Source organism: Schistocerca piceifrons, chromosome 6 (genome assembly GCF_021461385.2).
Source record: "Schistocerca piceifrons isolate TAMUIC-IGC-003096 chromosome 6, iqSchPice1.1, whole genome shotgun sequence".
Taxonomy (NCBI): Eukaryota; Metazoa; Arthropoda; class Insecta; order Orthoptera; family Acrididae; genus Schistocerca; species Schistocerca piceifrons.
In genome coordinates, this window is record NC_060143.1 from 322,178,045 (window position 1) to 322,195,891 (window position 17,847).

At 44.8% G+C, this 17,847-nt stretch overlaps 1 protein-coding gene across 1 annotated transcript in view; it reads right to left on the minus strand.

Moving 5' to 3' along the window:
* Window positions 1-17,847, minus strand: part of LOC124803003 (sodium-coupled monocarboxylate transporter 1-like) — a 180,532-nt gene that overhangs the window by 139,535 nt on the left and 23,150 nt on the right. Inside the window, exon 3 of the mRNA XM_047264110.1 lies at window positions 14,728-14,887. Within this exon, the coding sequence (XP_047120066.1) occupies window positions 14,728-14,887 (160 nt within the window). The remainder of the gene's footprint in view (window positions 1-14,727; window positions 14,888-17,847) is intronic.

Genomic DNA, 17,847 nt, shown 5'->3' on the forward strand with positions numbered 1-17,847 from the left:
TCATTACTTTTGGCAACAAAGCCAGCCCATCGCCATTTCATAATGGGTGTTCTCGCCAGAATGTCCTCAACATCGGTAATTCATATCATATCTTCCACCCTCTTTTCTTCTTTTCTTCCAAATCCCAGCATAGACATTTCGATGCCTCACGGTGCCGTTACCGACTGTGTATTCATGGAAGTTTCCAAGTCTCAAAATGATAAGTCATAATAGGGGGGACTCACTGATCAAAACGTGTTTTTACAGTTTCAGTACCATGTTTGACCTGAATCTACACTACTGGCCATTAAAATTGCTACACCAACAAGAAATACGGATGATAAACGGGTATTCATTGGACAAATATATTGTACTAAAACTGACACGTGATTACATTTTCACGCAATTTGGGTGCATAGATCCTAAGGAATCAGTACCCAGAACAACCACCTCTGGCCGTAATAACGGCCTTGATACGCCTGGGCATTGAGTCAAACAGAGCTTGGATGGCGTGTACAGGTACAGCTGCCCATGCAGCTTCAACACGATACCACAGTTCATCAAGAGTAGTGACTGGCGTATTGTGACGAGCCAGTTGCTCGGCCACCATTGACCAGACGTTTTCAGTTGGTGAATGTGCTGGCCAGGGCAGCAGTCGAACATTTTCTGTATCCAGAACTGCTCGTACAGGACCTGCTACATGCGGTCGTGCATTATCCTGCTTGAAATGTAGGGTTTCGTAGGGATCGAATAAAGGATGGAGCCACGGGTCGTAACACATCTGAAATGTAACGTCCACTGTTCAACGTGCCATCAATGCGAACAAGAGATGACGGAGACGTGTAACCAATGGCCCCCCATACCATCACGCCGGGTGATACGCCAGTATGGCGATGACGAATACACGCTTCCAATGTGCGTTCACCGCCATGTCACCAAACACGGATGCGACCATCATGATGCTGTAAACAGAAACTGGATTCATCCGAAAAAATGATGTTTTCCCATTCGTGCACCCAGGTTCGTCGTTGGTACACCATCGCAGGCACTCCTGTCTGTGATGCAGCGTCAAGGGTAACCGCAGCCATGGTCTCAGAGTTGATAGTCCACAACGTCGTCGAACTGTTCGTGCAGATCGTTGTTGTCTTGCAAACGTCCCCATCTGTTGACTCAGGGATCCCGAGACGTGGCTGCACGATCCGTTACAGCCATGCGGATAAGATGCCTGTCATCTCGACTGCTAGTGATACGAGGCCGTTGGGATCCAGCATGGCGTTCCGTATTACACTCCTGAACCCACTGATTCCACATTCTGCTAACAGTCATTGGATCTCTACCAACGCGAGCAGCAATGTCGCGATACGGTAAACCGCAATCGCGATAGGCTACAATCCGACCTTTATCAAAGTCGGAAACGTGATGGTACGCATTTCTCCTCCTTGTACGAGGCATCACAACAACGTTTCACCAGGCAACGCCGGTCAACTGCTGTTTGTGTATGAGTAATCGGTTGGAAACTTTCCTCATGTCAGCACGTTGTAGATGTCGCCACCGGCGCCAATCTTGTGTGAATGTTCTGAAAAGCTAATCATTTGCATATCACAGCATCTTCTTCCTGTAGGTTAAATTTCGCGTCTGTAGCACATCATCTTCGTGGTGTAGCAATTTTAATGGCCAGTAGTGTAGTTGAATGTCTTCCACATGCTTGATGTGTTGAAAGATTTCCAGTCTTATGTCTCCTGTCATATTTACAAGCTGGCCAAGATAGACGTATTCTCTGAGAGTGTCCAGTAATCTGCTTTATGAATTGTACATTTCTTACGCTGGTTCATTTATTAGGCATAAATTTTGTCGTGGAATGTTTAACGTTCAGTCCCACTGCCTGACATTCCGATGCGAGATACTATACCAACATCTTGCTTTTGTTAACCTGTTTTTCAAGGGCTACACATGCTGACAGGCATCACTGGTGGCAGACTGAGATAGATACAGGAGGATATGGACAGATAGAAGTGGGAGGATGAGGTGGACAAAGACAGGCTGAAGAAAAAAAATGGTTCAAATGGCTCTGAGCACTATGGGACTTAACTTCTGAAGTCATCAGTCCCCTAGAACTTAGAACTACTTAAACCTAACAAACCTAAGGACATCACACACATCCATGCCCGAGGCAGGATTCGAACCTGCGGTCGCGCGGTTCTTGAATGAAGCGCCTATAACCGCTCGGCTACAACGGCCGGCACACAGAGAGGGGGATAAGGATATGGACAGAGGGTGAAGGAGGAGGAGATGGACAAACAGGCAGGAGAGTAGGAGTGCAGACGTGTGTAATACGAGTATACGCGGTGTGTCAGAAAAGCAATGAGAGTGATATTTTATCTACTATCTTTGTTTTTTTTTAACAACAATATTGTCCCCTTCAGAGTAGTTCCCTTTAGTAGCTATACGCCGACGGAGTCGTGTTGTTCCCGGCCTTGGAAGCAGCCCTGAAAGCCTTCAACATGTCGGATACATTCTTTTGAATGTTGTCCATAGTTCCAAAATTACGTTCTTTTACGATATTTTTCTATTTTGGGGAAAGAAAAAAGTCATAAGTACCCATATCAGGTGAACAGTGGGGGCTTTGGAACGACAGGAATATCTTTCGAGGTTAAAAATTCGGTGATGGAAGTGACCATGTGACATTGGGCACTGTCATGATGGAGGCCTTAACCATACGCATGAGCTAAACTACGATCAAAATTTGATGTACAGTGAAAGAGTTTAAATGTAACAGGTCTCCCATAATCCTTATTGTTAATATCCACAGCTCGTGGTCTTGTCGTAGCGTTCTCGCTTCCCGCGTACGGGGTCGTGGGTTCGATTCCCGGCGGGGTCAGGGGTTTTTCCTGCGTCGAGATGACTGCGCGTTATGTGTCGTTTTCATCATTACCATTCATCCCCATTACGGTCGGAGGAAGGCAATGACAAACCACCTCCACTAGGACCTTGCCTAGTACGGCGGTGCGGGACTCCCGCGTCGTCCCCAACGCTTCTCTGAGTATGGGACCTCATCGTCATCATTATTGTTAAACATCGGACTGATCTTACAAGAGCACACACACATTCGTCTTCGTCGGTTTTTGATGTTGAAGATCTCCCTGAGTGACACCATCTTCAATGTGTTCTCAGTCTGCAAAAAATTATATGTGCCAGCGAAAAACTTGTGCTACTGATAAAGAATGTTCTCTATAGACCTGTTTCAACTTCACAAGGGTCACACTCGCGGATTCCCCAAGTTAAACACAAAACTTAATGAATAACGTTCCTTTAAATTCCACTGTTTCATTTTCGTAACACACAACAAAAATACAAAATCACTGATGGCGTTCTTAGACATCACATAATGACTGTATGAAGCCAAAACTCCGACTGAGCATCTGGAAGGGACGAACACACCGGCCTACACGAGTAGAACAACACAGCGTTGCCAAATCGCTCGCAGTGTTGTCAGCAGTGGCAGCTGCTGTGTATGAGCAAAAGAGCACGTGAACACCCTAACTTTTGACACCTTGCCGATTTATTGGTTATTTTTCTTTGAATTCTTTTAAACGTAACATAGATGGCGCAATCTGAAAGATACGGCACTTAAATTTACCGCGACACAGCTCCCCTAGGCTCCGTGAAACTTGGTATCAGGTTCGCGAGCACATCTTCACTTGTGCACGTTTTAAGGGGCTTTTCCGCGTGCGCAACTCGCGTGACGTAATTGCCTCACGGGCCAAATAGATACGGGTTTGATAAACAACTTGCACTGCTCACAATGTGCACAGCTAGTCCTTGTCACTCACCGCGCGGCTGCCCCCGTCGGAGGTTCGAGTCCTCCCTCGGGCATGGGCGTGAGTGTTGTCCATAGCATAAGTTAGTTTAAGTTAGATTAAGTATTGTGTAAGCTTAGGGACCTCAGCAGTTTGGTCTCATAAGATCTTACCACAAATTTACAAATTTTTTGCTTGCCACTCAACTAGAAGTTTACATCAGGGTCGCCAGGTGGTAGCACACTGCAGCAGGCTTTTATTCCCATTCGTTCGGCATAAATCCTGCTAGGTAATAGCACACCCCTCAGATATGCTAATTCGCTCACTACGTACTATAGCAAAATTAGATCAGACATCAATATACACTCCTGGAAATTGAAATAAGAACACCGTGAATTCATTGTCCCAGGAAGGGGAAACTTTATTGACACATTCCTGGGGTCAGATACATCACATGATCACACTGACAGAACCACAGGAACATAGACACAGGCAACAGAGCATGCACAATGTCGGCACTAGTACAGTGTATATCCACCTTTCGCAGCAATGCAGGCTTCTATTCTCCCATGGAGACGATCGTAGAGATGCTGGATGTAGTCCTGTGGAACGGCTTGCCATGCCATTTCCACCTGGCGCCTCAGTTGGACCAGCGTTCGTGCTGGACGTGCAGACCGCGTGAGACGACGCTTCATCCAGTCCCAAACATGCTCAATGGGGGACAGATCCGGAGATCTTGCTGGCCAGGGTAGTTGACTTACACCTTCTAGAGCACGTTGGGTGGCACGGGATACATGCGGACGTGCATTGTCCTGTTGGAACAGCAAGTTCCCATGCCGGTCTAGTAATGGTAGAACGATGGGTTCGATGACGGTTTGGATGTACCGTGCACTATTCAGTGTCCCCTCAACGATCACCAGTGGTGTACGGCCAGTGTAGGAGATCGCTCCCCACACCATGATGCCGGGTGTTGGCCCTGTGTGCCTTGGTCGTATGCAGTCCTGATTGTGGCGCTCACCTGCACGGCGCCAAACACGCATACGACCATCATTGGCACCAAGGCAGAAGCGACTCTCATCGCTGAAGACGACACGTCTCCATTTGTCCCTCCATTCACGCCTGTCGCGACACCACTGGAGGCGGATTGCACGATGTTGGGGCGTGAGCGGAAGACGGCCTAACGGTGTGCGGGACCGTAGCCCAACTTCATGGAGACGGTTGCGAATGGTCCTCGCCGATACCCCAGGAGCAACAGTGTCCCTAATTTGCTGGGAAGTGGCGGTGCGGTCCCCTACGGCACTGCGTAGGATCCTACGGTCTTGGCGTGCATCCGTGCGTCGCTGCGGTCCGGTCCCAGGTCGACGGGCACGTGCACCTTCCGCCGACCACTGGCGACAACATCGATGTACTGTGGAGACCTCACGCCCCACGTGTTGAGCAATTCGGCGGTACGTCCACCCGGCCTCCCGCATGCCCACTATACGCCCTCGCTCAAAGTCCGTCAACTGCACATACGGTTCACGTCCACGCTGTCGCGGCATGCTACCAGTGTTAAAGACTGCGATGGAGCTCCGTATGCCACGGCAAACTGGCTGACACTGACGGCGGCGGTGCACAAATGCTGCGCAGCTAGCGCCATTCGACGGCCAACACCGCGGTTCCTGGTGTGTCCGCTGTGCCGTGCGTGTGATCATTGCTTGTACAGCCCTCTCGCAGTGTCCGGAGCAAGTATGGTGGGTCTGACACACCGGTGTCAATGTGTTCTTTTTTCCATTTCCAGGAGTGTATGTTAAGTTGAACTGACAGTAAAGCTATTTTGTGGGTTTCTAAGTGAAATATTGTCATACAGTAATCTATCTGAGGTGTTGAACATCATAAGGGCCTAAAGCATATCACTGTCGATTGTGGGACTGTAGCATTTTTTCATGCTTCCGAAATCGTTGATCTTATAGTGAGCCAGGTTTATATGTACTGTGGGCCCACATTGTATATATGAATATTCAGGAAAATTTGTATCACTGGTTTCTCTGGTATTCACTTGTATGTGGGATCGACGGCGGTGTGCTTTAGACCCTTATGGATATCAGCGCCTCATCTGTATTCTAGTCAAGTGACCAAGTTTTGATAGACATTACTACTTGAGTTTAATGATTTCCACCAACGGCACTTTGTGTTTGGAGTTCGTTGTTTATTGTGTGGGTCGGCCTTCGTGTGCAGTGTAAACATGAACTATGGTAACTCTATTTTAAATGGTAACAGACAAGTTAAGCTGTGAAGATGAGTCGTGAGTCGTGCTTAGGTGGCTCAGTCGGTAGAGCACTTGCCCACGAAAGGCAAAGGTCCCGAGTTCGAGTCTCGGCCCAGAACACAGCTTTAATCTGACAGGAACTTTCATATCAGCACACACTCCGCTGTAGAGTGAAAATCTCATTCTCGGAACAGAAAAGTAAATTACCAGGAAAACGTAGGCGCAAAAGAACTGGGTCCTCCGTGAGCAGATCCATTGATTGAGAGAGTGACGAAGTCAAATAAGCGTGACTACAAGCGAACATTTAACAGCGAAATATACAGTTAGCCCAAGTTGTTGTGTGGGGCTAACGTAAGAATAACTGATTTTCAGCCCAGAAGCAATTTCGCGAACAAATACATCTGTTAGGGATGTTGTACATTTGTCAGAAAAAATGAAAAAGCAGAAAACTCCAACTTACACAAAAATGTGAAATGGAGAGCTGCGAAAGCTTACACATATGTCATTATGGCCTGAAACTGTACCTAATTATGTACAAAGCAATAAAATTCAGCAAAAACAATTCTTTCTTTTGTCAGATAAGTTATGCCTCTTATTATTGTTACTATTATTATTGCTTTGTTGCTATTACTGGCAGTGGCTGTACTTGTGTGAACTTGTTGATAAGCATAAGTGTTATATAGCAGATGCTCTTAATTTCACATTCTCAGATTTATCTGAATCTAAAAATTTGTGAACACCCAGAATGTATATTCGCGAGTTGTCAGTCTCATTACTTTTCTCAAACGTCTTGTACGTGTCAAACGCGTGTGCGATCGATGTTATGGGGAAGAGGCTAACAATTAATATTTCCTTTATTAAACAACCAGTAAACCCTTTCTTCCCTTAAAGTATCGAACTCCCGTATATAAAACAGCGTCACATGTCCGACTACTTTACAAATGAGTTAATTTGTTAAATATTTTACATTAAGCATGTAAAAGGGTAGATGTTCAGAAAAGGGTTGATATTTTGTATAAAGATCGTTGGAAGTTGATAAGTGTTCTCACTATCAGTTACTGGATGAATATAGTCTGCGTAATTCGTACTTCATTTTAAGCAGAAGCTAGTTTTTCACGCATCTCAATGTTTATTACGTTCGTACCTCCTGAACTGCGTGTCGCACAAAGATGTAATTCCGCAGGTACATTCAAGAGCATATGTGGATATTTTCTGCAAAGTGTGTAACGAACAGAGTCAGTAGTAAAGAAGTAGTAAATTTAGACGTCACGCCTAATGTTAAAGTTTTACTGCAAGAACAGCGGCCGGCCGGAGTGACCGAGCGGTTAAAGGCGCTACAGTCTGGAACCGCACGACCACTACGGTCGCAGGTTCGAATCCTGCCTCGGGCATGGATGTGTGTGATGTCCTTAGGTTAGTTAGGTTTAAGTAGTTCTAAGTTCTAGGGGACTTATGACCACAGCAGTTGAGTCCCATAGTGCTCAGAGCCATTTGAACCAAGAACAGCGAAATTCCAGTAAGCAATAAACTTTTTTCATTTCGTGATTTTGCAGTGAGTATCTACGAGAACAGGATACTATAGATGTGAAATAATGTTTCAAGTTTGTTGGAAGTCGCTACGTGCTCACACTCACAAATACTGAAAGAATGTCACCGGGATATTTTCGCACAGTGAGTTATGATGCCTCAAGACTTACGCGCAGTTCCTAACTATATTACTTGTCTTATTGTGTTAAACCTATAACGTAAGATTATACGTCTTACTGAGAAGACTATGACAGCTTTTAAAATTTTAAATTCGGTCTATAGCTATGCGAAATACTGGAAATCTAATTTTTGTATAGGCAACTTGTAACTGGGACGATGGACCATACAGCATCAAACGTAAACTGGGATATCTGTTGAGTAACATATACATCTTACAACATCACAGCGCATACGAATTTTAAGCCTTCGCACTCAGTTTCTGTTTCAAGAATAATAATTTCAGGAATCTAACGATACAAGAGATCAACACAAGATGCCACCCCAAAAGAAAAGCAACAATCTTCTCACAATGAGCCTCAATAATATACAACATAGCGTTTGCTAAAATACATACGAGGGTTATTCGGAAAGTAAGGAACGATCGGTCGCGAAATGGAAACCACAGTGAAAATCCGATGTAGTTTTGCACAGGTGTGTTGGGCAGTGTCTCTGGTATGCCCGTCGATCGCATTTCTTTTTAGTTCTGAGCACACAGGGACCACATAAAGATACCTAGAACAATAGTGTCTACCGCCAAGTACGAGGGCCTCTGAGAAATTTCGCCTGAAGCTATGCAGCCAATATTACATAACTGTCGTGCGTTTTCTTCTTCAAGACAATTCTCAGCCGCATTCTTCAGGGGCAATGAAGATGCTCCTGCATCGTTTTCAATTGGAAATGTTTGATTACCCACAATACAGCCAGTATTTGTCACTCTTTGAGTTTCATCTCTGCTCACATGAACCGCTGGCTATGAAGACAACATTTTGGCACAAACAACGAGCTGTAGGCCAGCGTAGACAATTGGGGGAAAGCACTGGCGGCTGCCTTCTATAATGAGGATTTTGTAAAGTTGGTACAACGCTACGACAAACGTCTAAGTGGGCTCGGTGACTATGGAGATAAGTAACTGGAAGTTGTAGCTAACCGTTGCAAATAAAACAGTTTTGATTTTCACTGTGGACTCAATTTCGCGACTTCCGAATAGGCCTCGTAGATATATTATATAAATAACGTAATCTTGCTTCACCCGAGAACGACTGCACAAGAAGTCTCCAAATGAAATGACAACTTGTTTCTCTCCGTGATTAGCTTTGCAAGCACACAATAAAATAAAGTAGGACAAGCAACTGACTCACTATACTATCAACAGTCTACTACTTCTGACTGGCCCTACAGACAAGACAACCACATAGAACTGTCACTACTGTATCTACCAAAAGAAAATGCAGATAAGCAAACACAAAATAATGGAAAAAACAAGTAAGCGAAAGATATAACAGCTTCTTGCTGTGTTGTACTACAGCCTCGCTATGTGTAAATTACCACAATCCAGATGTCACACTGTAAGCCAGCACAGCCACATCGTGCAAAACCTTTGAAAATAATTTTGGCACAGTCAAATCCTTCTTGGTCTCGCCATGCTTTCACACACAGCAACCTGAATCGAGGTGACGTGTCACACACAGCAACCTGAATCGAGGTGACGTGACCTACCCCGATATACACCAATGCACTTTAATCTAATTGAGCGAACTCTGGTAACCACCTCTAGTTACCAATAGCAAATACGTTCCACAAATGCACACATCACTTTGTGCTGTCCACTGTCTTGCCATAACCAACTTCTCCACCATTCCTCCTCACTGACAATGACCTACCGTCTTCTCCTGGGCACCAACAGGAAGACACCATGTGCCGTCCCACTTCAGTGAAGCCCACTTTGCACCTGGCCACGGTCCATGCTGACTGTTGCATTACACTGCTGCTGCTTTCACTCTACTCACATTTCCATGATGCTCTTCTGTGTAGGGTGGCTGTCAATGAGCTACAGATCACTGAATACTTGCATAGGATGTCAATACAAGGCAAGTCCGGCCAGTGCGCCAACAATGTCCTGACGCTGCCCCACTATTAGTCCATTGCTGCTCACAGCATCCTCTGGCGCTGGCGGTAGACGGTGTGGCTGCTCACGTTCCTCACTCCTAACTCCCCCGCCATTACTGATGACTGCTTCCTGTAATGACTACTTGGGCCAGCTATGCCAACGCAAAACAAGTGTGGCCGGTGCACCATACCAGGTTCCCAGTGCTGGCCCACAAACGACCAGCTGCTGCACACTGTGGCCTCTGTCACTTGCTCAAGTCGATGTTGCTGCTTCCTCTCAGCACTGCTGACTGCACACCACTGTGTCCCGCTGCCAGAACAAATCCCTGCATGGCGTTGCCTTCGCAAACTCCTCACTATATGCACTCTCTCAGGAACCTTGCGTGCTTGACCCGCACTGGCACAAAGAGTAGGATGAGTGGAAAAACACTTGCGCCACAACATTTCAATTTCACAGCGCAAGGCCTACTCCAGTAACAATTAATGGGTGGACATAATTAACCTTGCTGTGTTCCGACTGCTTCAGTGCAGGCTGTTGATTGTACTTTGGAGAATGCTGAAACACCATAGGTATGTTTATTAATCAGTGCGCTTGCGGGTTGGTGAAAACATAATACACTACTGGCCATTAAAATTGATATACCAAGAACAAATGCAGTTGATAAATGGGTATTCATTGGACAAATATATCATACTAGAACTGACATGTGATTATATTTTCACGCATGTGGGTGCATAGATCCTGAGAAATCAGTACCCAGAACAACCACCTCTGGCCGTAATAACGGCCTTGATACGCCTGGGCATTGAGTCAAACAGAGATTGGATGGCGTGTACAGGTACAGCTGCCCATGCAGCTTCAACACGACACCAGAGTTCATCAAGAGTAGTGACTGGCGTATTGTGACGAGCCAGTTGCTTCGCCTCCATTGACCAGACGTTTTCAATTGGTCAGAGATCTGGAGAATGTGCTGGCCAGGGCAGCAGTCGAACATTTTCTGTATTCAGAACTGCCTGTACAGGACCTGCAACATGCGGTCGTGCGTTATCCTGCTGAAATGTAGGTTTCCGTAGGGATCGAATGAAGGGTAGAGCCACAGATCGCAACACATCTGAAATGTAACGTTCACTGTTCAAAGTGCCGTCAGTGCGAACAAGAGGTGACCGAGACGTGTAACCAATGGCAACCCATACCATCACGCAGGAGTATACGCCAGTCTGGCGATGACGAATACACGCTTCCAATGTGCGTTCACCGCGGTGTCGCCAAACACGGATGCGACCTTCACGATGCTGTAAACAGAACCTGGATTCATCCGAAAAAATGACGTTTTGCCATTCGTGCACCCAGGTTCGTCGTTGCGTACACCATCGCAGGCGCTCCTGTCTGTGATACAGCGTCAAGGGTAACTGCAGCCATGGTCTCCGAGCTGACAGTCCACTCTGCTGCAATCGTCGTCGAACTGTTCGTGCAGGTGGTTGTTATCTTGCAAACGTCCTCATCTGTTGACTCAGGGATCGAGACGTGGCTGCACGATCCGTTACAGCTATGGTGATAAAATGCCTGTCATCTCGACTGGTAGTGATACGAGGCCGTTGGGATCCAGCACGGCGTTCCGTATTTCCCTCCTGTACCTACCGATTCCATATTCTGCTAACAGTCATTGGATCTCGACCAACACGAGCAGCAATGTCGCGATACGGTAAACCGCAATCGCGATAGGCTACAATACGACCTTTATCAAAGTCGGAAACGTGATGGTACGCATTTCTCCTCCTTACACGAGGCATCACAACAACGTTTCACCAGGCAACACTGGTCAGCTGCTGTTTGTGTATGAGAAATCGGTTGGAAACTTTCCTCATGTCAGCACGTTGTAGGTGTCGCCACCGGCGCCAACCTTGTGTGAATGCTCTGAAAAGCTAATCATGTGCAAATCACAGCATCTTCTTCCTGTCGGTTAAATTTCGCGTCTGTAGCACGTCATCTTCGTGGTGTAGCAATTTTAATGGCCAGTAGTGTAGTTCAACTTCCTGCCACCAAGTGAACATATGGCAGTGTAGCAGTCAGAATGTGTAATGTTTTCCGTTTTGACATCACTCACATGCTGATGCGTGTTGATTTCTTTTGTCTAGTGACAGTCGGTGTAAAGGGAAAAGAAGGTTGAAGTTTTCCGTACAAATTTCAGTGGCTATTGAGAGGGAACACCAGACATAGCCAATAAACCTGTTTTATCAGAACAGCAACAATAGTAGCGCTTCACTGCGGGAATATCGCGGACAGGAATACCTGCGAAGGGGCAGCATGTTAATAAATGGGCCAAAGGATATGATCAAGAAATTTGAAGAAACAGGTGAATTAGGTGGTACAGCAGGGAGAGGGTGGCGACATATGCTCATGGTAGTTGCTGATGAATTTGCTCCGGCTGTAGCTGATCGTATAACACATGCGTCAAATTCAGCAATCAGTGCTCGAGTCGTGTCATGGAAGTTGTCTGTCCCCTGGTCAACAGTTCAAAATATTTTGCGGAGCATTTTACGCTGATATCCATGCAAGACTCTTCATGTACATGAAATGAGTCCCTGAGATAGGCTACAAAACTGAGACTTTGCCATTCGTTTTTTTGTACGCATGGAAATGAATGACATGTTGTCGAGGAATATTCTTTGGACGGACGAGACACGTTTTACATTGCATAGTGCCGTGAATGTGCAGAACTGTTGCATATGGGACTTCACTCTGGCACTTGTGCAGGAACATCCATTGACTCAGCTTATTTGATTCGGTGGAGTGGTTTCACATTCACCTTCATTCTTGGTCTTCTTTGAGGAGATGACATGTCATGAGCCTGTTATGTGTACAGTGACATCTACACATTATAACGAAATCTTAGTGCACCACGTGATTTCAACTTTGCAAGAACGTAGAAAGGCCACCACCACTATTTTAATGCAAGATGGAGTCACATTGCGAAACGTCTGCTAGTGAGTTCATACATGCTGCTCAGTCCTTACTCCGAAAGCTATTACATGATGTAATATAGGCAACGCATGAAGGCGATGGAATATGATGTATGTTATGGAAGTTCAAACAGGACATAATAGGTACAGATCACAAGAAAAACATTGAGATAGAATGAAATTTTCACTCTGCAGCGGAGTGTGCGCTGATACGAAACTTCTTGGGAGATTAAAACTGTGTGCCGGAGCGAGACTCGAACTCGGGACCTTTGCCTTTCGCGGGCAAGTGCTCTACCGACTGAACTACCCAAGAACGACCCGCGAAAGGCAAAGGTCCCGAGTTCGAGTCTCGGTCCGGCACACAGTTTTAATCTGCCAGGAAGTTTCGTATCAGCACACACTCCGCTGTAGAGTGAAAATTTCATTCTAGAAACAACCCCAAGGCTGTGGCTAAGCCATGTCTCCGTAATATCCTTTCTTCCAGGAGTGCTAGTTCTCCAAGTTTCGCAGGAGAGCTTCTGCGAAGTTTGAAAGGTAGGAGACGAGGTACTGGCGGACGGGGCGTGAGTCGTGCTTGGGTAGCTCAGTCGGTAGAGCCCTTGCCCGCGAAAGGCAAAGGTCCCGAGTTCGAGTCTCGGTCAGGTACACAGTTTTAATCTGCCAGGAAGTAACATTGAGATATGTTGCACATAATATATTACGTTGACAAGAACACGTCTAAATTGCCTGTATTAGCTGTCAAAAACGCATTTTAGTCCAGCTGAAACTGATATCATAGTCAGCCAAATAATATAGTCAATCCCATGCTAGCGTATTTGTTGCAGTAGAAAACGTTTGTCATCTTCTGCTGATAAAGCTAACTGGTACTCTGCCCAAAATTAATGTCTGACATTAATTCCGCCACAGTTCGCTACCTGTCCTGTTTTGTTTGCCCTGCCTATGACGTGCGACATCTGTAATGAGGAGTGGCTGTCCAACACCACGACTTCTGGACGTGGTTTCGCCATGGTTTCGCCACATGTTGAAGACACTCACCACAGCACTCCTCAAACACCGGACAAGTCGTGCAGTTTCCAAAATGCTCGTGCTCAGCCTCCGGACCATCACAATCTGCCCTCGGTCAAAGTCAGATAGATTGCCCGCCTTCCACATTCTACACACGGACAGCACGCTCACTGATACTACCTGAACCGTGCGTGTGTCTGACTAGCAGACATTCCTCGCCACGTGACGCTGCTAGCGCCTCCATGGGTGTATATCAACACTAGGTCGGTGGTCATAATGTTGTTCCTGATCAGTGTATTAGAGCCATGGCGTCAGTTCTCTGTTTACAACTTCATTTCGAGGGTCTTCAAATAAATCAAGTACCGAAGGTACTTATAAATACATATTTCTGTTCTGATTAACACACAAACACAAAACAAAAGCAGTCCAGTGATGTTACACGTGTAGAATTACAGGTCATTCAAAGTTAAAAAGCGTTAACCAGGAAAAGAAATTATAAAAGAAGCCACTGACCCATCTGAATGGGACTGATGACCTCAGAAATTAAGTCCCATAGTGCTCAGAGCCATTTGAACCATTTGAGCCATATGAATGTGAGAGAGTAATCCATCGAGACCCACCATGGATATATAAACGTGTGCAACTGTACAAGATCTACATGTGTTTGTGTGCGATTCAGTGATAAGAATGAATATTTATAACAATCCTCAGTGTTCTTTTTACTGGAATAACTTCAAAACTAAGATTAATACTGACAGCTAATTGTGTCCACAAAAAGAAACTCTAATCTGTTTCTTTGTCACCTTGATAATAATGGTTTAAACCTGTGAAATGTGTTGTGGAATAAAATAAAAACTGACACAGATAATTTTTTAAATTTCTCTTTTATACCCTTAATCTGCTCTAAGACGTAATTAGTGGTTCTGATCTAGTTATTAGTAGAGTCACCTTTTGCAGTTATGACTGTATCGAAAACAACAAAAAGCTGAAAATTTCAAATTAGCTACAGAACAAAGACTATTATTAAGCAAGTTTTTGAGATATCTCTTTCAAAAACAACAGCATTAGGGACGTGTTATTGTAACAGGATTAATACCACCATACCTCGTAAGTAGATGTGATGTGGAGGTCGTAGAAGACTGGCAGGAAAGCAAGTGCATTTACAATGGAGCTGATGATGAGTCCCAGACAGACGTAGCTGAACTGGATGCCGTACAGATACGCTTCAGTCGCCATCCCCAGCAGTGTGACACCCGACACAAAGCTGTTGACACAAATATCTGCTCCAGTACTCCCGTAATAACTTACAAGGGAACCTCCCCATCGCACTCCCCTCAGATTTGGTTATAAGTTGGCACAGTGGATAGGCCTTAAAAAACGGAACACAGATCAATCGAGAAAACAGGAAGAAGTTGTGTGGAACTATGAAAAAAATAAGCAAAATACACAAACTGAGTAGTCCATGCGCAAGATAGGCAAGATCAAGGAGAATCTGAGCTAAGGAGCGCAGTGGTCCCGTGGTTAGCGTGAGCGGCTGCGGAATGAGAGGTCCTTGGTTCAAGTATTCCCTCGAGTGAAGAGTTTAATTTTTTATTTTCAGACTATTATTACCTGTCCGTCCGTTATGTTTTCATCACTTTTTTGGGAGTGATTATCACATCCACAAGAAAACGTAAATCGGGCAAGGTAGAAGAATCTTTTTACCCATTCGCCAAGTGTACAAGTTGGGTGGGTCAACAACATATTCCTGTCATGTGACGCACATGCCGTCACCAGTGTCGTATAGAATATATCAGACGTGTTTTCCTGTGGAGGAATCGGTTGACCTATGACCTTGCGATCAAATGTTTTCATTTCCCATTGGAGAGGCACGTCCTTTCGTCTACTAATCACACGGTTTTGCGGTGCGGTCGCGAAACACAGACACTAAACTTATTACAGTGAATAGAGACGCCAATGAACGAACGGACAGATCATAACTTTGCGAAGATAAAAAGTAAACTTCACACTCGAGGGAGGACTTGAACCAAGGACCTCTCGTACCGCAGCCGCTCACGCTAACCACGGGACCACGGCGCTCCGTAGCTCACACTTTCCTTGATGTTGCATATCTTGCGCATGGGCTATTCAGTTTGTATATTTTGCTTTTTTTTCATAGTTCCACACAACTTCTTCCTGTTTTCTCGATTGATCTGTGTTCCGTTTTTCAAGGCCTATCCACTATGCCAACTTATAACTAAATCTGAGGGGGGTGCGATGGGGAGGTTCCCTTGTTAGATCTGTCATTCAGTTGCAAAGTGTACTTACTTTTTGCAGGATTTGGTGGCATACCATTTCAAAATCTAACTTATATCATATTTTTCACTAAAGAAATATTCTGAAGGATTGTCTCGAGATTTTCGTATCCAATGTGATTGAGTTATGCACATAAGTTGGATGATGGAGTGACTGAGATGACATTTTTAAATGTCATTATTAAATTCTATGTGTGGCAAAATGCAACAACCAAAATATTGTTTGTTTTCTATGACTTGTAACCAGTAGTAGTGCCACCACAGTGAGTGAAACTACGAGGGTTGTTCGGAAAGTGAGGAACGATCGGTAACGTAATGGAAACCTCAGTGAAAATCAAAACTGTTTTCTTTGCACATTTAGCTACACCTTCCAGGTACTTCTCTACAAAGTCGTCGCTCCGACTTAGAAATTTGTCGGAGCGTTATACCAAATTTCCAATATCATCGTGCTTTCCGATAATTCTCTACGCTGGTCTACAGCGCGTAGCCTGCGCCCAAGTGTTGTCTTCGTATCCAGCGTTTCATGTTAACAGAGATGATACTCAGGACGAGCCAATTAGGGCTGTGTTGTGGATGATCGAACACTTCCCATCGAAAAGGATGCAGAAGCGTCTTCACTGCCCCTGCAGAGTGCGGCCGAGAATTTCCATAAAGAAGGAAGTGCGTGACAGTTGTGTTAGGTGGGCTGCATTCCATAAGGCGAAGCCTCTCAGCGGACCCTCCTACTTGGAGGGGGACATCGTTGTTCTAGGCACCTTTAATTACTCACAGTGTGCTCACAACTGAAAAGAGCGTCTTGATGCGATCGACGGGCATACTAGAGACACTGTTCAAAACGTCTGTGAAAAGCCTCGTCGGATTTTCACAGTGATTTCCATTTCACGGTCGATCGTTCCTCACTTACCGAATAGCCCTCATATTTGTGATATGGTGAATCTATTACTCTTCTGAAAAGAGCAGCTTTTATTTCTTACTAGTGAAAAAGAAATGACGACGCTAGTGAAGGCTTCACTATAAATAACTGTATGTAGCAAAACTAAAATATCAGTTTGAGTACTGTTATGGCCTGTTCACAATAATGTATGCTGTTTGAAGGTTTTTTATTAAAGGAAAAACACTGCTTGATTGCAGGTGTAAAAAAATTGGAGTATTTATTTTAAGTCAGGCTCTGGCTCTTTAAGATACAGTTTTTTGCAGAGTTGACATAGATGCTTTCTGCCACTTGACTGACAGTGACTATAAGCACGTGAGCTGGCAAGTTGGCTGGCTGAGCAAATGGTAACATCGTAATACTCAGGAATTGCGGACTTCACCTTGAGATCACCTTTAAATAATGATGAACATGTTTCTTAGATAATGTAAGCCGAGAACAGAATCGTTAAACCATAACATTATAAATGGTTTTATATGTAATGTGCAATAAATACAGAACATTAACAAAATTGACTTTTCATTTTGATTGTAGTTAACATTCATTTCACTTGATCATTTAATTTCATTTGATAATACAGCTAAAGTGACTTAGTCTGCGATTGCGCACGACGAAAGAGGCATCGTGTGGACATTCCGTAAGTATTATACATGACATCGCAAGTTTATATTTTTTATTTCGCCTTGCAATGACACTGGCGAATTGGGCCGCTAGTAACATATGCTATAGGTTACAAGCTCTCCATCTGTCTGTCACTTGTTTCACATTCTCAACGATCCCAGCAAGTGGCAACCGGGTTCAGTAGTAGCGAATTTTGTACTGCAACGACAAGTGAAACAACAAAGGCAGATAAAACAGCTTTAACAATTGTTATTACTTCGGATGTTTTTGTATCTTGTATTTAAAATGCCTTCGAACTAACATGACGCAAAATCCAGAGCTTGAAAGTGATATTACAATTACTAAGGAACAGTTTCGTGCATTGTATCACCCAATATA